At 39.6% G+C, this 23,578-nt stretch overlaps 2 protein-coding genes across 9 annotated transcripts in view; one reads left to right on the top strand and one right to left on the bottom strand.

The window, feature by feature from the left end:
• Positions 1–14,129, bottom strand: part of CEP95 (centrosomal protein 95) — a 64,810-nt gene extending 50,681 nt beyond the window's left edge. For 2 of the 5 annotated variants that reach the window (XM_082373681.1, XM_082373680.1), the window contains exons 1-6: positions 13,992–14,129; positions 12,377–12,505; positions 11,180–11,287; positions 9,421–9,531; positions 6,515–6,620; positions 4,978–5,093 (exon numbers count right to left, since the gene is read on the bottom strand). In XM_082373681.1, coding sequence (XP_082229807.1) covers positions 4,978–5,093; positions 6,515–6,620; positions 9,421–9,531; positions 11,180–11,287; positions 12,377–12,505; positions 13,992–14,010 — 589 coding nt within the window. In that variant the 5' untranslated portion in view covers positions 14,011–14,129. Of the gene's footprint in view, positions 1–1,171; positions 1,256–4,977; positions 5,094–6,514; positions 6,621–9,420; positions 9,551–11,179; positions 11,302–12,376; positions 12,506–13,991 lie in introns of those variants that run through there. The other 3 variants (XM_082373679.1, XM_082373682.1, XM_082373683.1) reach the window with 3 other exon arrangements.
• A 101-nt stretch (positions 14,130–14,230) lies between these two features.
• Positions 14,231–23,455, top strand: DDX5 (DEAD-box helicase 5). 4 transcript variants are annotated; one of them, XM_082373697.1, is made up of 14 exons: positions 14,231–14,357; positions 14,935–15,113; positions 16,305–16,470; positions 16,813–16,909; positions 16,997–17,130; positions 17,248–17,313; positions 17,564–17,705; positions 17,786–17,946; positions 18,035–18,207; positions 19,151–19,261; positions 19,499–19,560; positions 19,651–19,710; positions 20,967–21,191; positions 21,389–23,455. In XM_082373697.1, the coding sequence occupies exons 2-14, from the start codon at positions 15,070–15,072 to the stop codon at positions 21,790–21,792; spliced, it is 1,845 nt and encodes a 614-aa protein (XP_082229823.1). In that variant the 5' UTR covers positions 14,231–14,357; positions 14,935–15,069; the 3' UTR covers positions 21,793–23,455. The 4 variants fall into 4 exon arrangements, with proteins under 4 accessions (XP_082229823.1, XP_082229821.1, XP_082229822.1 ...); XM_082373695.1 differs by lacking the exon at positions 14,231–14,357 and adding an exon at positions 14,456–14,615; XM_082373696.1 differs by lacking the exon at positions 14,231–14,357 and having other exon boundaries at positions 14,887–15,113.
• The last annotated feature ends 123 nt before the right edge of the window (positions 23,456–23,578 follow it).

Here is a 23,578-nt window from a genome sequence, read left to right on the forward strand (position 1 = left end):
GCCCATATGCAAGAAACCCACAGTTAACATCATACTCAATGGTGAAAAGCCAAAAGCATTTCCTCTAAGATCAGGAACAAGACAAGGATGCCTTCTCTCACCACGTTTATGCAACATAGAATTGAAAGTCCTAGCCACAGCAATCAGACAAGAAAAAAAAATAAAAGGAATCTAAATTGGAAAGGAAGAAGTAAAACTGTCACTATTTGCAGATGACATGATACTACATATAGAAAATCCTAAAGAAGCCGCCAGAAAACTACCAGAGCTCACCAGTGAATTCAGTAAAGTTGCAGAATACAAAATTAATATGAAGAAATCTGTCGCAATTTTATACACTAACAACAAACTATCAAAAAGAGAAATTAAGGAAACAATCCCATTTGTCATTGCAACAAAAAGAATAAAACACCCAGGAATAAACCTACCTAAGGAGGTAAAAGACCAGTACCCAGAAAACTATAAGACACTGATGAAAGAAACTGAAGACGACACACACGTAAAGATATACCATGTTCAAGAATTGGAAGAATATTGTTAAATTGACTATACTAGCCAAGGCAATTCACATATTCAATGCAATCCCTACCAAATTACCAATGACATTTTTCACAGAACTAGAACAAATAATGTTAAAATTTGTATGGAAACACAAAAGACCCTGAATAGCCAAAACAATCTTGAGCAAAAAAGGAGCTGGAGGATTCATGCTCCCTGACTTCAGACTATACTACAAAGCTACAGTAATCGAAACAGTATGGAACTGGCACAAAGCCAGATACATAAATCAGTGGAACAGAATAGAGAGCCTAGAAATAAACCCACACACTGAAGGTCAATTAATCTATGACAAGGAGGCAAGAATATACAATAGAGAAAAAGTCCTTCAATAAGTGGTGCTAGGAAAACTGGACAGCTACATGTAAAAGAATGAAATTACAACATTTTCTCACACCATATACAAAAATAAACTCAAAATGGATTATAGGTCTAAATGTAAGACCAAAAACCATAAAACTCCTAGAAGAACACTCTTTGACATAAATTGTAGCAGTATCTTTTTGGCTCTGTCTCCTAAAGCAAAGGAAATAAAAGCAAAAATAAACAAATGGGACCTAGTTAGACTTATAAGTTTTTGCACAGCAAAGGAAACCATCAACAAAAAGACAACCTTTAGGGACTTCCCTGATGGTCCAGCAGTTGAGACTCTGTGCTTCCAATGCAGGGGGTGTGGGTTCGATCCCTGGACAGGGAACTAAAATCCCATATGCCACGCAGTGTGGCCAAAAAAACAAACAAAAAAAGATAATCTTTAAAATTAGAAAATATTTGCTAATGAGATGACTGACAAAGGGATTAATATCCAAAATATATAAAAGGCTCATACAACTCAACATCAAAAAAACAAACCCAATTAAAAAATGGGCAGAAAACCTGAATAGACATTTTTCTAAAAAAGACATACAGATGGCCAACAGGCACATGAAGAGATGCTCAATATCGCTAATCATCAGAGAAATGCAAATTAAAACCACAATGAGATATCACCTCACACTTGTCAGAATGTCTATCATCAAAAAGACCACAGATATCAGGGAAAACCGTAATTCAAAAAGATACATGCACTCCAATGTTCATTGCAGCACTATTTACAATAGCCAGGACGTGGAAGCAACCTAAATGTCTATCAAGAGAGGGATGGATAAAGAAGATGTGGTACATATATACAATGCAGTACGACTCAGCCATAAAAAAAGAATGAAATAATGCCATTTGCAGAGATGTGGATAGACCTAGAGAGTGTCATACAGAGTGAAGTCAGAAAAATATTGTATAATATCACTTACATGTGGAATCTAGAAAAATGGTACAGATGAACTTATTTGCAAAGCAGAAATATAGACACAGATATAGAGAACAAACTTACGGATACCAAGGGGGGGAGGGGGCGGATGGGATGAATTGGGAGATTAGGATTGACATATATACACTACTATGTATAAAACAGATAACTAATGAGAACCTACTGTATAGCACAGGGAACTCTACTCAATGCTCTGTGGTGACCTAAATGGGAAGGAAATCTAAAAAAGAGGGAATATATGTATACATATAACTGATTCACTTTGCTGTACAGCAGAAATTAACACAGCATTGTAAAGCAACTATACTCCAATAAAAATTAATAAAAAAATAATACATTAAAAAAAAGTGTATGTTGACCCCCTCCAAAAAAAAAAAAGACCACAGATAACAAATGTTGGTGAGGATGTGGAGAAAAGGGAACCCTTGTACACTATTAGTGGGAATGCAAATTGGTGCTGCCACTGTGGAGAACAGTACAGCAGTTTTTCAAAAAGCTAAAAACAGAACTACCGTATGACCCAGCAACTCCACTTCTGGCTATATATCCAAAATAAATGGGAACACTAATTTGAAAAGATACATGCACCCCCAACATTCATAGCAGCATTATTTATAATTGCCAAGATACAGAAGCAACCTTTGTCCATCAACAGATGGATGGAGAAAATGTGGTGTATATATATATATATATATATACACACACACACACACACACAATGGAATACTACTCACCCATAAAAATGGAATGAAAATTTTGCCATTTGCAACAACATGGATGGACTTGGAGGGTATTATGCTAAGTGATATAAGTCAGAGAGAAAAACAAATACTGTATGATATCACTTATATGTGGAATCTAAAAAATAAAACAAACTAGTGAATATAACAAAACGGAAACAAACTCATAGATATAGAGAACAAACTAGTGGTTACCAGTGGGGAGGGGGCAAGACAGGGATGGGGTTAAGAGGTACAAACTATCATGTATAAAATAAGCTACAAGGATATATTGTACAACACAGGGAATATAGCCAATACTTTATAATAACTATAAATGGAATATAAAAATTTAAAAATTGTGAATCACTATGTTGTACACCTGTAACATATAATATTGTACATCAGCTATATCTCAATTTTAAAAAAGGTTTAAGAAGAAAATACTGTGTTGTATATTTGAAAGTTGCTAATAGAGTAGATCTTAAAAGTTCTCATCACAAGAAAAAAATTTGTAACTTTTTGGTAACGAATATTAACTAGACATACTGTGGTAATCATTTTGCAATACATACTACTGAAGAATCATATTGTACATCTGTATAAGTAATATAATGTTATATGTCAATTATACTGCAATAAAAAAGAAAGATTTGTAGTCCTGGAATTAAAGCCTAAATTAGATGTCTAAGAATGTGTATGATGACATTTATCTGATGAATTAAAATCCAAATATAAAAGGAAGCTACCATATGACATCAAACCCAAACACCTTAGCCTGGCTTTTCTCTCAACCATTTCTTTTTTTCTTTTAATTGCATTATAATCTGAATAGTTAAAATCTGAAAATAATAATTCACTTTTTATAGATATAACCTTTCTACATGGCACTTGCTATCACAGAACACCATTTCTAAAATCACCATCCCTTTCATCTGACTCTCTACCTTGAAGAAACATTCTTGCATTACCTACACTTGACTCCGGTCATTCTGCTACTTTGCCCATCCCAGTGGTAAGTACATGTCTCTGGCTTACTGTCTGACCTCCCAAACATAGGTTCTTCGAACACAGTTCCTTGGAATGGAGTGTCTATTCCTTGGAATTAGAGTATTAATGCTGAAAGGGATTTCAAAGATGGTTTAGTTTAATTCTCTAATTTCACACTTGAAGAAACAGAGGCTCAGAAAAGATAAGGGGCTTGTCCAAAATCACACTGCCAGCAGCAGAGTCTGGAAGAGAATGTAGGCCACTTGATTCCCATAATTTAATGTACTTAATTCTACTCTAGCATTCCTGTTCTTCCATTTAAAAACATACTTATTGTGGGCCTACTGTTTTGCTAATTTTTGGAATACTAAGACGAATGTGAATAATTTTATCAGACATTTCACTTATTTGTCTTATTTATTGACTGCCTCCACAAGTAGAATATATGTTCTATAAGGGAAGGGATTTGTGCCTGTGTCTATTCTGTTTACTACTGTATCACCACTGCCTGGCAAAGGGAAGGCATTAAATAAATATTTGCTGAATGAATATGAGGTCGCTACTGTCCCTGGAACTCAAAGTTTACATAATACTCAAGGTGAGAAGACCACAATGTAGGAATACAGAGCCTCAGAGGCTGGGCTTTGTATAGAGTGAGTTTGCCAGAAACAGGAAGGAAGAGCATTCCAACAAAAGAAACTATATGATGTTGGAAGTTTCCTGGTGGCCTAGTGGTTAGGATTCTGGGCTTTCACTTCCGTGGCCCAGGTTCAATCCCTGGTCAGGAAACTGAGATCCTGCAAGCTGCATGGCACAGCCAAAAAAAAAAAGAAAAGAAAAGAAAAAAGAAACTATATGATGCCAAGAGAAAAGCAAGACAACCAAGATGGGCAGAACAATAAGTGGGATGGTTGGAGGAGGGCAAGGTGAGAGTCTCAAAACAGGCCTGAGAGATATTCAGGTTTACTGTGTATAAGCAGGAGACTGTTGGAAATATAGCCTGAAGCCTGGGAGAAAAACTGCCACTGGATGTACACACTTGGTTGAAACCATGAAAAAAGTGAGTCACCCAGCTCAGGAAACTATACTTAAGGGGTATTCTGAGTGTGACCAGACTGTTAAGCTGCATCCAGAATTTTCTTCCTAGGGTATCAAGTCCCACATATTACATGACAAACTTGCATCCACCTATTTGCCCATGTGCCTAGGACTCCCACTTGACTCATTCTGGACAACTGTTCATATATAGTGGGTAACTGTAGTATTCTGGAATTTCAATTTTGATGTCCAGTTAGGGCTCTCTCTATTCTTCTCAACTTTTAAACACTTCTAAGTATAACTATTTACATTTTCACAGTTTTATGTTGAATAACAATAACTGATATTTGAAGTTTAACTACTCACCATTACTTCTTAGAGAAAACGTGTGTGCTGTGTCTCCAAGTCTAATTATTTCACCAGTGGATTCTGCTTCATCTCCACCCCAAGAGGGGCCCAATGCATCAGATGACGAGGAGCACCTGAAAGAGTTTCCTCACTTACTGATGGCCTGGCCTGACCACAAAGGGCCCTTTCTGTGAGGATCCCGAGAGCTGCTTCAAGCAGCCTGCCTATGGATGTTCAGATTCGTCATTGTTATGTGCAGAAAACAGGAGACTTTTCCTTCTGCTGCTTATCTGTTTTAACTGATACATGTATGGCGGGAAAAGCTGTGTATAAAGTGTCAAAGATTAAATGTACAGGCGAATATACACAGAGAACAATAAATACTGGTTACTTTAGAGGTGTGGAAGTGAAGGGAATTTAGGTAGGATATTAATTTTGTATTAAACATCCTTTTATTGTTTCACTTCTGCACTTCTGTTATTTTTTTAATCTAATAATGAAAAATAAAGTCAAAAAATTTATTTTCTGATGGTCTCCTTTAAGACACATTTTCTACAACATACTATATTTAAACAAGAAGGCTTTGCCTGTGCTTTTCAAACCATGACAAACTCCATAAAAAAACTGATAATCGGATACTTGAAAATCATAGCAGCATGTTCAACCTCTTCTTGGCAGCAGTACAATCAAACCTGCAACAACATTACATTTTGCCTATGAAAACAGCATAAATTTTAAAACTCTGGTATTGGTTGGTGATACTGGTTGATGAGGGTGCAGTAACCCAGTACTTTTATACTGCTGGTGGGTATTTAAATAGTCACAGCCTTTTTGGAAAGTAATTTGGCAACTTTTAATAGCCTTATATCATTCATAGTCTTCGACTCTCAATGTAGCTTAAATATATGAGTGGGAGGAGGGTAGAGAAAGAAACAGAAGTCTGTATCACATTAAAAAAATAATAATAATATGAAAAACAAAGGAACAACTACCTCCACTTCAGAGGCGTGGTTTAATAAATTATGATGCACCCATATGCATGATATGTTATACAGTGATTAAAAATGATTTTTATAAAGACTTTATTAAGTTAGGAAAAGACTTGATGTGTTAAACTTTAAAATGCAGGGAACAAAATTATACAGACAATATGACTAAATCCCCAAAAAAAAAACACAGTAAAAAAGGCTAAATTACAACAAAATGTTAACAAGCAGTTACTTAGTTCTGAATGATACAGTTCATCTTTTTTCTTTTTTATTCCTCTGTACTTTCCAAGTTTTCAACAAGGAACATAAACTACTTTGATGATTAAGGGAAATGTTTTAAATTAAGTAGGTGGCTAATGCTGAGAATTAAGTACTATATATAGCTCGAGGTTCTTAAAACTCCCTCAGGGAGGTTTAAAACATGAGAAGTTAGTAAATTTTCACATCAGCTTTGTTTTTTGTTTTGTTTTTTTGCTGTCATTCTGGTATATTGTGTGCAATTTTAATTCTTAGTAGAAAGAAAAGCATAACTTGTTTTGCTTAAATTCACAGATATTGAGTGCTACCTCTCAAAAGAAACTCTTTTCCATGATGATCTGGATTCTTTAGTACTTTCTCGCTCTTCCAAAGGGTCTCCTCGATGGGATTCTTTAGAACCCTGTCCAGTTTCACCTGTTTAGAACAGATAAAAACAATACCAAAAAACCCAAGTTAATGCAACTATTTCTCTACAGGGGATGGGTAGAGGTAAGGACAGTAAAATACCCTCAACCCCTTCCTGGTAAACTGGGCTCTAGTGAAAGTGAAGTAAGAACCAAATCATTACTTGCAATGAGCACGCAAGTGTTGCTTTAAAAGCAGGGTCTACAGTTGTATTAGCAATGTTCTATTTTTTAAGCCAGGTGGTAGGTTCATTTAGTATTCTTTACACTTCTCTATCTGTGAGATAGAGATATCTGTGAGATATCTGAGGCAAGATGACTAGGATGTGGCTTCAGAAAAACATGACTATGTCAGCCTACCTCAAGCTGCAAGACAATCATGCCCTAGCCTAAGATAAGAGTGAGACCACATCAAGGTGTGGATGAAATTTTCCTTAAGACTATCAACCTTGGGACTTCCCTGGCGTCCAGTGGTTAAGACTCTGTGCTTCCACTGCAGGGGCATGGGTTCGATCCCTGGTCAGGGAGCTAGGATCCCTCATGCCACACGGCATACCCAAAAAAAAAAAATAAGACTCTCAACCTTTTTTCTACCCCAACATACTTAAGAAATACACTTTCACAGTGGCAGTAACTCACTAGGGAAGTGATTTCAGGAGGTATGTGGGTGAAACCTCCTACCTCAGATATACCCGTCTGGATATTCCCATCCCACTTCTAGAGATTTCCTGTTTAAACAACCACCTTCACTTTTTTCTGTTTCTATATTCGCCAAGCAACATTTTAACAACATTAGTCAATATTCATTGTGTATTTACTCTGGGCTAGGTTCAATACTAAATTATTTATGCATATCTATTAACCTTCACTACAATCATGAAAGAATTTCAGATGAGAAAACTGAGGCTTAGAGAGCTTCAGTCCTACAGTGAAGGATGAAACTTAGTGAGTCATACAGTGAGTGGCAGCATTAAGCCCATAGTCTGCCTTCAAATCCCTTGATCTTCAGTGGTAAATGATAATGCTAGCTCAGAAGAAACTGCTCTGTACCTGACATGACTAGTGATAATACAGATTTATTTCCCATTATTAATTGGCATTTTGAAGATTCTGATCAGCTCTAGGTAATACTGCTATGTAAACTTGGACCTGCAAAGGTGAGAATCAGACTTCAGAAAACATTCTCCAACTACAGTACTATCACATAGGGAGGCCCCATCTGAGCAACTCCCTTCTAGCAGCACTAAGCTTATCATATCCTACTGACCTCCCCTGGGAAAATCCCCCGCTCAGCATTTCTTTATTACCAGCCTCACATATAAGTATCTCTCAGTTCTGTCCTCCTCTCCATCCCCACTGCCTATCATCTCTCCCTTACATGCGATCAAGTACTACATCATAAAAATTCCTGTCGTTAGAACATTTCAAATTAATCACTCTTTTAGGTAGTTTTCTTCCCCTTACTCTTGCTGCGAAAATGACTAAAAAGCCACAGAGCATCGAAATACCTACTGGTAGCCTTGAATTAGGTGAGTTTTTGCATGTCAGTCACTCCTTCCCAATTCTCCTACAATGTTTTTACTGTATGTATTTATGGCAGTCTCCCTGACTTGAGTATAGTTTTGAGAGCAATAAACATGGCATGCAGCTGTGAATCTTCCCAGAGTACCTAGGTTGATATTTAACATACATTAAACACTCAAAACTCAGAAGTTTTTTGGAAAAAAAAAAAATGTACAGTGTGGCATGCCTTTCAATCTTTCCTTCTAGGCCTTATCTCTATATGCTTTTAAGTCTTTTTCAGCAACAAGGATAAAAGATAGAAAACTACCTCTAACTAAAGAATTTAAGATTAATTTCACATGTTATATTCACAGCATAGGTCTCACCATCAACAGTGTGAGAATTAGGAATGATGAGCCTGCCCAAATTTTTTGTCTTAGTTTGTATTAGAATTTATACTAATTGCTATTGCTGCTAAAAACTTGTTTTGGATAACTTTACAATAGTAAACCCATTCTAATATGGGTCATATATTATTCACTGTGTATTAATACATACAGTATTATTTATTGACCAGTCTCAAACTGTTAAGACATAAGGTTCTTTGTTTTTTTCCCCCAATGATAACATTGTGTGAAGACCTTCAAGCACCTTTCTTTTGTATTATTTTCTTAGGACAAATCCCTAGAAATGGGATTTATAGAGCCAAAGATTATGAATAGCACTTATACACTAATGATCCAGTTTAAATAACCACGAAACCTTTGGAAAATAATACAGCAATAATGATCTTTATCATTAAAAAAACATAATATCAAAATTTCATACAATAAACCGTTACGATTTGGAGAACTGAGTCACTTGAAGAATGAAATAAAAAATATTCACGCTGTCACAAACTGAAGTGTAGGTTGGAGACAGAAATGTACCAACCCTTCCTGCTGATGCCTCCCCAGTATCCAAATTTATAACAAAAATGGCAGTTCTGACATAGGAAATTTTGGAGTAAGGAATTTCATGTAATAGGACAATAAGCAATTTTAGCCAGATTTAGCTTTCTATTATAGATTAGCTTTAAAGTACCTTATAAGCAATATCCAAGTTAACAAAAGACATGATGGTAGTCTAGGATAGAGGTTTCAACCACTTGGAACAACGAGAATTGAAATTTAATTTATAATTAAATTTATCAGATACAGTGTATTAGTGATTCTAATTACTATGGAGAAAAATAGGCAAAAAGATAAAAGACAAAAAGAGACATAACACAGAATATAAATCAAACCAAATTTTTTTCTTAAACTTACTTTTCTCGTGAGATGTTTCACTGATGTGTTCTGTAAGATACTCCAGTAACCCATCAAATATTTCTAGGAGATTCTTAATAGATTCTTTATCTCCTTTCACTATATTTTCTCCTGAACACAGAATACAGAGCTATTAAAAAAAATTAACCAAGAAATTGAAAGCCTCATAATTTTGAAATGGATATACCACTGTGAAAATATTGTTCACGATACAAAGATTATAAATTAATCCAGGAGAAAAAAAATATTATAAATATTAAAAACATTAATTTCTTGATGCTTGATTATATCTGAAGAAAAAGGGGTAGTCTTGAATAGTATGGTTGATAATTCATTGGCATAGTCCTTCATTTATCAAGAAGCAAAATAAGTGGACTTCATCCTCTAAGTTTTATACTGAAGTATAAATAAAGCAACTAAGCTGAACTTTATTAGGCTGGCGAAAAAAAATTGCAGGAGGGAACACTGCTGCTTTGCAGTCTACTGGAGGAGGTAAGCAGTTTTGCAACTTTCCATGGGGATGGGGTGGGTATGAGTTGTCAGGGGCAGCTCTGCATCAAAAAGTTCTATAAGCAGACACAACCTTGGTGTACAGTATGTTTATTTAGTAAATACAAATACCAGAAATTACCCTACTTGGGTGATAAAGCCATTCCAAATTTCAAAAGAACAGGGAAATCCCAGGGTTATCCCTCAAAATGAATTTTCTCCAAACTAGTTTACCACATTCATTCACCTAGAACTGCACTAAAAAACTTAAGCTCTTATTGATATATCAAAATAAGAGATGTAAATGACCTACCCTGATTAACATATACCTCTCTTAACGACCGTCAAAGAATAAAACAGTATAAACCTTCGCTTAGTGACTTAAGTATAGTTTCAAGTCCCCAAGATTCCCTCTGTTCATTAGCTTGTAATAATTTACTGAACTAATCCTCATTTTCTATTTACCAAAAATAGGGATTTACAAATGTATTTGGTACGTTTGGCTTTTAAATACAAGCATGTACACTTTTTTGGAAAAAGGCTGAAAAACAATTTACGGTTTTATTTATTTTGAACAGGTAATACATTCACATGGTTCAAAATTCCAAAAGTGCAAAAGATATAAAATGAAAAGTCTCATCCCACCCTTGTCCTGCAGCCCTGTAGTTCCTCTCATTGGAGGTAATCAGTATTACAGGTTTTTTGCATATGCTTCTAGAGAGTCCTTTGGCATTCAATCAACTGCATATAGTTTCTCCCCACCTTAGTTTTTACAAATAGTAGCATACTCTGCACATTAGCATTATAACCGCACCACGTTTTTCTCATACAATATATATTAGAGATCATTCTGCTAATATGGAACGCTGTATACAGAGCACCATCAATTATCTTTCACAGCTGCAGAGTAGTTCCCTATATGAAGCTATAATTTATTTAACCTGTTCCTATTAATGGACATTTAGGTGTTTCTAATTTTTAGCAACTACAAACAAGCAGACTGATAGCTTTAAAGTAACAACAACAAAACACACCTCAAACCACCAGCTAGGATTCTTATATCTTAGACCTATCCCAAACTCAATGTATGACTCCTGGAAAAGCTCATAAGGATGGTTGTCTTAACTATACCAGTGAATTGTCTTGGCTCAGTCTTGCTGTTTGGTCTATTTCACAAGCTTACTCATTTGGTTAAACAATATCTAGAGTGCTACAAAACAAATTATTTTAGTAAAACGCAAAATTATCTGATGGTTAAGTATATACCAACCTGTTATGTGAGACAAGCTGACCTGCAGATAATCCAAAGCCAATGAATCAATTACTGCTTGTACATTGTGAGCTTCATCCTCTTGACTCCTGGGAATAGCTATGAGGTCTGTGGGAAAAAAACTACATAATTTTGCATCTATGAGAGTCCAAGTTTTCATCTATCTGTCTCTGACCAGGCCTCTGAGCTCTGCCCAAATAGAGCAAGCTATAACGTACAGATAAACAGAGCCTGAATTCCACAAAGTAGAATCTTTAGTGGCTGAATGTTTACTGATTGAATATGGTTGAATATTTATTCAATCAACATATATATGAACATGTTCTATAATAAGCACCGTGTTAAAGAAAGCTAAAAAGGTCCCTGAATTCAAGGAGATACTAATACTCTAATAAGGGAGAAAATCCAAGGGAGACTTTAACCTATAACCATAGGCAGGTGTGCAAGGAGGGATTCGTGTATGTCTTGTTAAAGCAGCCTATTGGGAATTATTGGTATAAAGGTTTAAAAGATCAGCATAGTGTCGAAAGATTTTAACAACAACTTTAATTTGGAGTTTCTCCTCTGGTATTGAGGAAGATGAATGTCTTGGGGAAGGATGAAAAAAGTATTCTAAAAGACTGGTCTAATAACTACCTGCCTCTGAACCCTAAAGAGAGTTGAGACTAGTATCAAAGATACCAGCTGGAGGCCATCCCATTATTCCAGGAAGCGATGAGGGCACTGACTCATGGTAATGGAGGGAAGAGAGACTACACAGAACTTTAGTGCTTAATGGTTATAAACTATATAAAGATACAGAGGCAGCAAAGCAATCTATGGATAAGAACTCTGAGATATTTAACTGGGAACAAAGTGCAAACAACAATTCTTATCCGTAACATTGGTTAAATACCAGGATTCAACAAGTTTCCAAATTCCACTCAATTTTAGAACTATGAAGGTACATTTACAGAAAAGGTGTGACTTTCACAGGGCATTACGAATGATTAAACAGTTGATGACCAAGGCAGTTATTACAGGTGGGTCTCCTAAGGTATTCATTAAGGCAATGAATGCTATTATTTAGATAGAAATAAGATGTACGCAAAGAGAAAACTCAAGATTTTATATGTACTATAGGATCTAACTAGAAAACCCTAGAAACTTATGGCCTAAGATACAGACACTATTACTCCCACTTTTAAGTACCCTTACCTGGTACCTTTTCTCCCAAAACAGACTGATAAAGAGCAATAAAAACATTAGCATCACAGTCTTCTAGTTCTCGAATCCTCAGGTGTATGTGACATTGCAAAAGAAGATTATTGGCAATGGTTACCCACTCTGTTGGGAAAGGAAGGGAAAAGATCAGCCTTAACTTGTACTAGAAAACATCATATACGTTCATTTAAAAAAACCACCCCCACAAAAACAGATATTGAATTCTATAGAAGATAAGGAATTTGATTGTTAGAGAACTTCAAAGACCCTCCTAGTCATGATTTTTGAAAAGATGTATTTAATTTCTTGAGATGACTTCCAATAATTTCAATGTAGTCAAAACTATGATGCAGATCCAATTTTCACTGTTGCAACCTAAAATCTTACGTTACTTACCGTAGTCCTCATTTTACAAGCCATACATAGGTCTTTTTATTTAAAACACATTTACAAGTAAACAGGAATATTATGTTTTATATAAGACAGATTGTGAATAATAATTTGAGGTTACTAGAAACCAATTAATGGATGGTGCTTCAAATTCCCCATAGCATTAGTCATGTTTTTACCTAATTATCTTGTTCAAGGTGGAATTTCTCTGATGCCCAAACAGGTGGTGATTAACTTAGGCTGTTAAGAACTGGAGTAATGACACCATAAGAACTGCAGTAATGACACCAACATTACTGCATCTGTTCCATTTTTAATTATATTTGATGTATATGAAAGGAAATTTGAGAAATACATAAAAACGTCTAAATTCAGAGCTAACACATTACCAATACTGTCGAAGTTTCCTATGTATCACCCCTTTATCGTTGGGATTAGCAAAATTATTTCAAGGGTTTCTCGACCAAAGGTAATTTAGCAAGTTTGAAACACTTATTCCCTCAAATAACTGGCGAGTAAGGGGGAAATTCTTTTATTCTGTATGCGTTATCTTCAGTATGTCTAGAAATAAATGTGTGTATGTGTAAGTGTGTCTTCAAGGCACATTATCTCCCTCTCCCCATGCCCATTACTCACAGCTGACCAAACCATGACAACTGGTTTGAACGCTGTCTTGGAGAAAAGAATGAAAGCGTCCTAGACAACCAAATCAATTCGTTTTTCAAAAGCGGCGCTGGACAAAGCCGGTTAACTCTAGAAAGCACTGAAGAGAAAAGTCCACCACTATTCTACTTTGGAAGAGGCATCAACAGATATTTACAATGCCAGTCCTCAGAAGTTCAAAACAGATGCACGTACGGCCTCAATCCCCACAATGCAAGAGCAGAGGGCACATTCCCCAGAGAAACAGCTGTCCGGGGAAGGACACTTTCTGACCGTCCGTTTTTGCAGCCAAGAGGCGGGCGTGCTGCGGGCCTCGCCGCAGGGCCCTTCTCTCCCCCCGCCCCCAAACCAGGCTCGACCGCTTCGAAGGGGCCAGGGAGCGGGGCTAACAGACCCGATTCAGAAAACCCGCCGACTACGACGGGGTGTCTGTCACGAGCCCCACCGGCAGCCCAGACCCGCCCGAGGCCTCAAGATAAGATGGGCAGGAGCGTTCGAGGACTTGGACTGTACGGCTTCAGTCCACACACAACCGGGGCTCAAGGCCGAGACTCACCAGCCTCTGAGCAGGCCATGTCGCGGAGGCAGGTCCTCGCCGGACTCCCAGCCGGGCGCGCGCGGGACGGTGTCCTGGGAGGGCCTCACGGCGCAAACCCAGCGGTGACAGAAGGAAGAACCTAACGAAAGGGCCGTGAAGGAGGGGTGGAAGAGGGAGGGACGTTAAAACGGCTTCTCGCTGCTGATTGGTCACCAAGGGAGCACTTCCTTTCGCAGCACGTGCCGAGGCGGCCGTTTGCGGGATCTAGATACTATTCTCCACCGGCCAGATCCCGTTAAGGGGATCTCGGGTGGGTGGGTTTGACAGCCCGGGTCACCCAGCAGCCCAGGCCGATCTCCCGAGGGCATTAGCACAGCACTTCCGGTGAGCTATTCTGTCTTGTACTCCTCCGCCGAAGCCAACTGGGGAAGTAGTGCGGCCCGCTCACCCGGGGGGAGGGGGCAGCCACGTGACAATGTCAGGCTCCGCCTTCTCGCTTTGGTTGGTTATGGGCTTGAAAGCTCTCTGGAGACGTAAACATCTCCAAGTGGACAGAGCGGGTTCGCCTGGCCATTTTATTGTCTGGGCTGTACCTGGAAAAGGGCGCAGTGGCTTCCTTGAAGTGTGAAAGACGAGAAAAAGGTGAAGTCAAAAGAGTGCAAGCTGAGGCACCCCAGTGGTGGGTGGCCGGGTGGCCGGGTGGCCGGGTGGCCGGGTGGGCCCACCCTTGTAAGGGGCGAAAAACGGGCGACGCTGAGGGAGGGGCCGCGGGGGGAGGGGCGAGAACATGGCGGATGCCGGAACGCCGGCTGGCGTTGCGGCCTCTGCGCAGGGGCGGAGTGATTAGGTCATAGAGCGGCTCCCAGCATTCTCTGCGGCGGAGGAGGCGGTCCAGGCTATAAAACCGGCTGCCGGGACGCCGCCGGCACCTCATTCATTTCCACCGGTCTTTTGTCGGCAGCATCGGTTCTTGTCATCGCCGTCCGTCCGTTGCTGCCGCCCCCGCAAGGCTTCGCCGTCGCCGGAGCCACTTCCAGCGACTCGCCGCACTCGATTCTCTTCGCTTCGCTCCCCGCCAACCGCAACCATTGACGCCATGTCGGGTTATTCGAGTGACCGAGACCGCGGCCGGGATCGAGGGTGAGTGTGGGAACCGACCTGTCAGGCCCGGTGGGTGGGGGATGGGAGGCCGATGAGGGTTGCGGGGGGCGGGGTGGCGGTGGAAACTCGCCTTATTCAGCTTATTCTTGGGTCTTCTTCATTGAAGAAGGTTTGCGCCATTTTGATATTTGTCCAGAACTGGGAGTTTCCTGTTAACGACTCTTAAGATCGCTTTTTGTGTGGGAGGGGGGCATCGCGGCCTCGATGATTTAGCGGCTGTTGGGAGAATTTCGAGGAGCGCATTTTTAGGGAAGGAAAGCACAGTGCTTCGAGGCAAAGTCGCCGCTCTTAGGTGCAGCGTTTCGGGAGGAGTTTTAGGGGCCTCAGGGATTCTGTGGGTGCCGAGGGGGCCGCCTCCGAAGCCGTTAATGCGGTGGGGGCAGGAGGCACCTCGGGAGTCGGCCATGTGGCTGAGCCGTGGGTAGAAAATGCCGGCGGCGGACATGGCGGCGGCGCCTTTGTTACCCCGCCCGGCGGAGGAGCTCAAAATGGCAGCGTCGAGAAAATGTGGCGCAGAGAGAAATGCGAGACAAAGGGGGAAGCGCCGCCCCAGCGGGAACGCCGCCCGGCCGACTCCGCCCGGGTCGGGACTCCTCCCCCGGTAGTCTCCAGCTCCTCCTCCTCTTTTTCTTTGCGTTATATAATTTCGGTTTCTCGGTCGGGAGTCTTACTGCGGGATCCCCCCAACTCGATTGGCTTGCGTGACTGTCTCCGAGACCACCTTCCTTGTTCTGCTTTCTCTGCCTGTGTTGTTCCGATATCCATTAAAACCAAAGCTCTTATGCTTGAGGACGGCTGGTAAATAGCGTCACTATTAAGCTGTTTTCTTCTTTCTTTATTGTCGTTCTTAGACAATTTTTAGTCTTGTGGAAAAGATTAGTAGCAACCAGCTGTTGTCTATCCTTGTAATCGGAACTAGTGCTCGGGCAGCCAGTTTCCAACCTGGTAAATCCCGGGCTCTTGATTTGGCTTCAGTGGTGTGGACTTCGCACAACGTGAAATGAGGGAGATGCGGTGCTTATTGTGGCTTTTGAAAGAATGACTATCGCTAAGGACAGCTGGGTCTTCCATCTCCAATCTTTCATTGATCTTTAGCATGTGCTCAGGGATGGTAGGTAAGTCTGTACATGTTGAAAATACAACTTTTTTTTTTTTTTTTTTTAATTTTAGGTTTGGTGCCCCTCGATTTGGAGGAAGTAGGGCAGGGCCCTTATCTGGAAAGAAGTTTGGAAACCCTGGGGAGAAACTGGTTAAAAAGAAGTGGAATCTTGATGAGCTGCCCAAATTTGAGAAGAATTTTTATCAGGAACACCCTGATTTGGCTAGGCGTACAGCAGTGAGTAATTTCATGTGGCTTCATCAGGCTATAACTCATTGACTTTTCAGTGAATCAAAATCTGACTAGAAATTTCTTGCAAATTTTGGGAAACTCATGTTTTCCAAGTAAGTAGTTGGGGAAGAGGTGTTTCTCACTTTTGGAGACATGGGATGTTGACTTTTACGTGGAAGAGTTGAGTGTAATATAATAGGTGGTTCTTGTACTACATGCAGTTTTCTGTATGTGGATCCAAATTTTTGAAGGTCATCTTAAAGTAGATAATTATAAATTCAGGGATTTATTTTTAGTTAGGGGGAGTTGTCAGGAGATTTCACTGGATTTTTATGATTTGTTTTGTAGCAAGAGGTAGAGACATACAGAAGAAGCAAGGAAATTACAGTCAGAGGTCACAACTGTCCAAAGCCAGTACTGAATTTTTATGAAGCGAACTTCCCTGGTAAGTGCTAGTTTTCCCCACTTTTTTCTTCTTTTTAATTTTTTTTTCTTGGCATTACTTATTTTTAATTGCTGTCAATAATTACAGCAAACGTCATGGATGTGATTGCAAGGCAGAACTTTACTGAACCTACAGCTATTCAAGCTCAGGGATGGCCAGTTGCTCTAAGTGGATTGGATATGGTTGGGGTAGCACAAACTGGATCTGGGAAGACATTGTCTGTAAGTTTGGGAGAACTTTCAAGTTATGTGACATGTGCTAGAGAAAATGGGTTGGGAATTAAAAGAAACCAGAAGTATTTGAATATAACTTTTGTTGTTTGCTTTCTCCCTGAATAGTATTTGCTGCCTGCCATTGTCCACATCAATCATCAGCCATTTCTAGAGAGAGGTGATGGGCCTATTGTAAGTTTACATATATATTCTATCAGTTTTTGGTTAGAAGTGTAGAAATTTGTAGAATATATAGCAAAAGTCAATTTGTGGTGGTTTTATATAGAGATATTAGTGACCTTACCCGGTTTACCTAGAGACAAAGTTGCTTTGGGTATTGACAAAGTAAATCATCTGCTAGTGTGTAACACTAATAAATTGTCACTCTAAAACTAGAATCCAGGATTCTGCTAAAGGTGTTCCACTTTCTCTCTTTCCATAGTGCTTGGTGCTGGCACCAACTCGGGAACTGGCCCAACAGGTACAGCAAGTAGCTGCTGAATACTGTAGAGCATGTCGCTTGAAGTCCACTTGTATTTATGGTGGTGCTCCCAAGGGACCACAGATACGTGATTTGGAGAGAGGTATGTAACAAGGTTTTATTTGTCACTGGTGATGCTGAAAGTTTTAGATGTCATGGTTGCATTTGTGTGTTTAATTGAAGGTGTGGAGATCTGTATTGCAACACCTGGAAGACTGATTGACTTCTTAGAATGTGGGAAAACCAATCTAAGAAGAACCACCTACCTTGTCCTTGATGAAGCAGATAGAATGCTTGATATGGGATTCGAACCCCAAATAAGGAAGATTGTGGATCAGATAAGAGTAAGTGCCCTTCAAATGTGTTCTCTTCAAATTTAGCTCTAAATCCATTCTTGGAATACAGTGCATTTTTTAATCCAAAAATCTTTAGCCTGATAGGCAAACCCTAATGTGGAGTGCTACTTGGCCAAAAGAAGTAAGACAGCTTGCTGAAGATTTCTTGAAAGACTATATTCATATAAACATTGGTGCACTAGAACTGAGTGCAAATCACAACATTCTTCAGATTGTGGATGTGTGTCATGACGTAGAAAAGGATGAAAAGTAAGTTTGACTATAAAAGCTTCACAAATTGTTTAAAATGTTATTTTTTTTAAATTTATTTATTTTTGGCTGTGTTGGGTCTTCGTTTCTGTGCGAGGGCTTTCTCCAGTTGCAGCGAGCGGGGGCCACTCTTCAGCGCGGTGCGCGGGCCTCTCACTATCGCGGCCTCTCTTGTTGGGAGCACAGGCTCAGTAGTTGCGGCTCACCGGCCTAGTTGCTCTGTGGCATGTGGGATCTTCCCAGACCAGGGCTTGAACCCGTGTCCGCTGCATTGGCAGGCAGATTCTCAACCACTGCACCACCAGGGAAGCCCCCAAATGTTATCTTAAAAGTGACTTTCAGTTGGGTGGAATCTGTTAACTTGAAATTAGTCTGTCAGTCACTCTGAAAACTGTCTTGCTTCCTTCATTCAGGTACTTGTTGGCTATCACCGTTTTTTGTTTTGTTTTTTTTTTTAAATTATTTATTTAGTTATTTATTTGTTTTTGGCTCTGTTGGGCCTTCGTTTCTGTGCAAGGGCTTTCTCTAGTTGCGGCGAGCTGGGGCCGCTCTTCATCGCAGTGCACGGGCCTCTCACTGTCGCGGCCTCTCCCATTGCAGAGCACAGGCTCCAGACGCGCAGGCTCAGTAGTTGTGGCTCACGGGCCTGGCCGCTCCGCGGCATGTGGGATCTTCCCGGACCGGGGCACGAACCCGTGTCCCCTGCATTGGCAGGCGGATTCCTAACCACTGCGCCACCAGGGAAGCCCCTATCACCGTTTTAATATAGCACTCTTATAGAAAAAAGATTCTTGTGGTTTATTTAAGGACCAAAGGTAGAACTATTTGAAAGGTTAAGCAGGTGTTTTCTTTTTAACTTGTAGCCATGTAGGTTAAAGTTAGTGTTTTGCTCATCATAACCGTGGACTTCTTTTAGAATTCACAGTTTTTTGTTTCCTTTAAGGCTTATTCGTTTAATGGAAGAGATCATGAGTGAGAAGGAGAATAAAACCATTGTTTTCGTTGAAACCAAAAGAAGATGTGATGAACTCACTAGAAAAATGAGGAGAGATGGGTATGTGGGCCTCTTCCATTGAAGCAGATATTTATTAGAGCTGAGTGTAGGGGAAGGGCAAACTTTAATCAGTGGTAGATTTGAGTTTCAAAGGAATAATCTGGTAGTATAGGTAAGACTGTATATGCAGTATTTCAAGTGAAATTAAAAGGGTCTATAACCAAAAATAGTTTAGCACTTGATTAAAATCTATGAGGTTTTAAATGTGACTACTAACGTAACTTTCCTTTAATTTAGGTGGCCTGCCATGGGTATCCATGGTGACAAGAGTCAGCAGGAGCGTGACTGGGTTCTAAATGGTAAGTATTTCAAGTGAAGTTCCCCCCCCCCCCAAACCTAGAATCCCATTCACGTCAGTAATTATATGTGTGCCTTTTGTTTTTTTGCAGAATTCAAACATGGAAAGGCTCCTATTCTGATTGCTACAGATGTGGCCTCCAGAGGGCTAGGTTAGTACAAACTCGAATTCATGGCTTGGTTTCTCAGAAGATCTCCACATAATTTTTTTAAAGAAAGTTTATTGCTTTCTTTAACCTCTGCATTTTTTCTAAGTTTTTTTCATATAAAGGTGCAGTCTTTGTGGCAAGGCCTAGGCATGACAATCGGAGGACTCGAGGGGGATGGAGGACTAGTGATCGGCTGGCTGCTTCCAGTCGATTAGAGAGGTGAAAAGCTGAAAGTGTGCCAGTAATCTTCAAAAGGCAGAACATACCACCTCTGCCCCGTAAACTGTTCTCTCCGGGGGAAAAAAATGGAAGTTATCCTCACAGTTCACTGCCGTGGTATTTCTTCTGTCCCATGCTTTGCATGACTGCCATGGTACAGCATTGTTTCAAACTGTTTACTGTGATCTGTGGGTCTTTGAGTTTCAGTGAGTTTGCTGAAATGTCGAAGAAATATTTCCAAACTTCAATGTTCAATGAAATTTTTGTTCAAGTTTGAAATGGAGAGAGCAGCTTTAAAAGGTACTAAGCCTTTTACAAATTGGTGAGTACTGGCACATAAGCTCTAGAGCAGGAGCAACTTCTCACACTTAGTGGGAAAAGAAAGCAGTGCTTTGAAAGTTCCTCCCTCACCTGCACAGTAGTCGTCATGTCGAGACCTGCCAGAGAGAGACACATTCTCAAGTGAATCCTGGCTTCTTGGAAGCGCTTGCCTAGACGAGACACAGTGCATAAAAACAACTTTTGGGGGACAGGTATGTTTTTCTTGCAGCTGCGGTTGTAAGGTCTTGGCAAGACAAGCAGTGTGGCCAGAATTTTGAACTTCTGATATGTGTGTAATGCAAAGGACCATGTATATTTTTGTTGAAAGGTCCTCAAAACGAGAGCACATGAGGAGGTTGCTGTGAACCTTTAATAGTGGCCCTACTGCGCAGAAGCATTCAGATGTCACTTGATGATCTGTAAGGGGATTGTTAATTTGGGAATGTGTTAGGGAATACACACGTCCTTTTGACAGGCTCCATCATTGGGTGGGTAATGAGGCATAAGGATGACGTGTGCTTTTTCTTTTTTTCTCCCCCCCCCCACCCCGCCCAACCTCAATGGTATTCCTACAGGGAATGGATAACCATTTTAACTGTATTTTTTGCAGCCCATACCTTCTTGGGAATACAATTGTCTAACTTTTTATTTTTGGTCTGGCTGTTGTGGTGTGCAAAACTCCGTACATTGCTATTTTGCCACACTGCAACACCTTACAGATGTGGAAGATGTGAAATTTGTCATCAATTATGACTACCCTAACTCCTCAGAGGATTATATTCATCGAATTGGAAGAACTGCTCGCAGTACCAAAACAGGCACAGCATACACTTTCTTTACACCTAATAACATAAAGCAAGTGAGCGACCTTATCTCTGTGCTTCGTGAAGCTAATCAAGCAATTAATCCCAAATTGCTTCAGTTGGTCGAAGACAGAGGTTCAGGTAAGACCAACCTTTGATAAGAAATGTCGGTGGTTTGGGGTCACCTAATTGCCTACAAATCAATTTAAATGGTATTGGCGGGTGAGTAAAATCTTGCGTGCAGAACGGAGTTGAGAAAATATTTCACAGATAGACCTAATTCTTAGTAATGATTTATGCCATGGAAATAATCAGGTCTGCAATTTTTTTCTTGACAGGTCGTTCCAGGGGTAGAGGAGGCATGAAGGATGACCGTCGGGACAGATACTCTGCGGGCAAAAGGGGTGGATTTAATACATTTAGAGACAGGGAAAATTATGACCGAGGTTACTCTAGTCTGCTTAAGAGAGATTTTGGGGCAAAAACTCAAAATGGTGTTTACAGTGCTGCAAATTACACCAATGGGAGCTTTGGAAGTAATTTTGTGTCTGCTGGTATACAGACCAGTTTTAGGACTGGTAATCCAACAGGGACTTACCAGAATGGTTATGACAGCACTCAGCAATATGGAAGTAATGTTCCAAATATGCACAATGGTATGAACCAACAGGCATATGCATATCCTGCTACTGCAGCTGCGCCTATGATTGGTTATCCAATGCCAACAGGATATTCTCAATAAGACTTTAGAAGTATATGTAAATGTCTGTTTTTCATAATTGCTCTTTATATCGTGTGTTATCAGACAAGATAGTTATTTAAGAAACATGGGAAATGCAGAAATGACTGCAGTGCAGCAGTAATTATGGTGCACTTTTTCGCTATTTAAGTTGGATATTTCTCTACATTCCTGAAACAATTTTTAGGTTTTTTTTGTACTAGAAAATGCAGGCAGTGTTTTCACAAAAGTAAATGTACAGTGATTTGAAATACAATAAATGAAGGCAATGCATGGCCTTCCAATAAAAAATATTTGAAGACTGAATTAAGTGGAAATGGTACTTTATTTTACATATATAATGTCATGTAAAACTTGGCTTAGATGGTCTGTTTTTTTAATCATAAAAATAAATTGAGTGCTCCTTTCTATAGTTTCGTTTTGAGAAGTGGGAAGATCAGAAGGCCCTTCTTACTGTGATCTATTCCTATTTCAAGGATTAAAATGCGATTGATTTAGGTTGATTAACAACTCTAGGCTAGATTGCATAAAAGCTCTGTACTTCTCAACATCAGGTGAGTCATTTAATAGTCTCAATAGTCTGTTGGCAGAGTGGTGAAATGAGATACTAAAACATACAGGAAATAACTGTATAGCCCCACCCTCAGACTGCTTAGTGTGAGAACATGGATGACTTTTGTTCCTTTTGCAAAATTTATAATTTGAAAAATCTCCAAATAACTTATTTTTGAAGAGGTTATATTTGTGCTCCTGGCAGTGTTACGAATTAACTGAAATATGGAACAAAGCTGAAAAGACTACACTCTTGAAGATGGTTGGCCAAGAGCTAAGTTTGAATTTGTTTTCAGTGTTCTTAGTGTAGGTAGTGTAGAGAGATGCTCGTTTTCACAGGCTTCCCGGGACTCTTAACTGTAGTCACACTGGGAGTCATGAATGTCCAGTAATTCAGGGAACTCAAAATGTAAGGTGTATTTATGTTCAAATGAACATTAGGAAAAAAATCCTCAAAATTAATGGTTAACCTAGAGGAAAGCCATGTTACCAAAGCACGGAGACTATGATGTAGGTCCTTCTGTTAGGGTCAATGTGGGTTTATTGCTAAAAAGATCCAGTGGGTAGCTTTAGGTTTAACTTTGGCTCACCAACCTTAATACTTCCTTTCAGTGATGGCTAGAAGTAAGACCTGAATGTCTTCCCAGCAGCCCTGGCATATGTGTTTTTTTGCAAGAAGAGAAAAGGTCTTTATGAGACTTCATTTAAATACTGATTATTAAAGTGAGGCTTTAATTGGTGTTAATGCCTTATGTCTAAAATGTAACACAACTAGAATTTTCCTGGGGCAGGATAATGAGTGGTATTTTTAGGACTAATACATTGAAAACTGGTTCAGACTAGTAATTGAACAGTTTTCAATAGCATGATTAGTCAAATTATGACTTTTACAAGAAGCTTTTGGGGTAGGTTGGAGTATTTATTACATCTTTTACTGTTCAGTGTCTAACGTGGGCCTTTTAATTTGTAAACACTTAAATGATTGTGGGGCTGTGGAAAATATTTAACTATTTACCTTTTGAAGTAAGTTTTAAAAGACAGTCCACTTTTTAGCATGTGTGTTGTGTCCAGCCTGTGGTTGTCTTAACTAATAAATGTGATTTTTCTCCCCGTTCTCTCTTTTATTTATTTGCGTTTAGGCCTCTCGTGTGTTTCCGGGGTGTGGAAAACGCACATAAATGTTACCTAGCTTTGCTGTTAATATAATTGCTTTCCAGCAATACTGTTTTTACTAGCA

The sequence above is a fragment of the Balaenoptera borealis genome, assembly GCF_965194805.1.
Source record: "Balaenoptera borealis genome assembly, chromosome: 20".
NCBI classification, from domain to species: Eukaryota; Metazoa; Chordata; class Mammalia; order Artiodactyla; family Balaenopteridae; genus Balaenoptera; species Balaenoptera borealis.

Excerpts from the sequence above, each read along its gene's own strand:
- DDX5 (XM_082373698.1), top strand. The coding sequence starts at position 15,640 with ATGTGGCGCAGAGAGAAATGCGAGACAAAGGGGGAAGCGCCGCCCCAG. Across the intron at positions 15,933-16,304 it reads CTTATGCTTGAGGACGGCTG|GTTTGGTGCCCCTCGATTTG; the intron begins GTAAATAGCGTC and ends TTTTAATTTTAG. Across the intron at positions 19,561-19,650 it reads GCGTGACTGGGTTCTAAATG|AATTCAAACATGGAAAGGCT; the intron begins GTAAGTATTTCA and ends GTTTTTTTGCAG.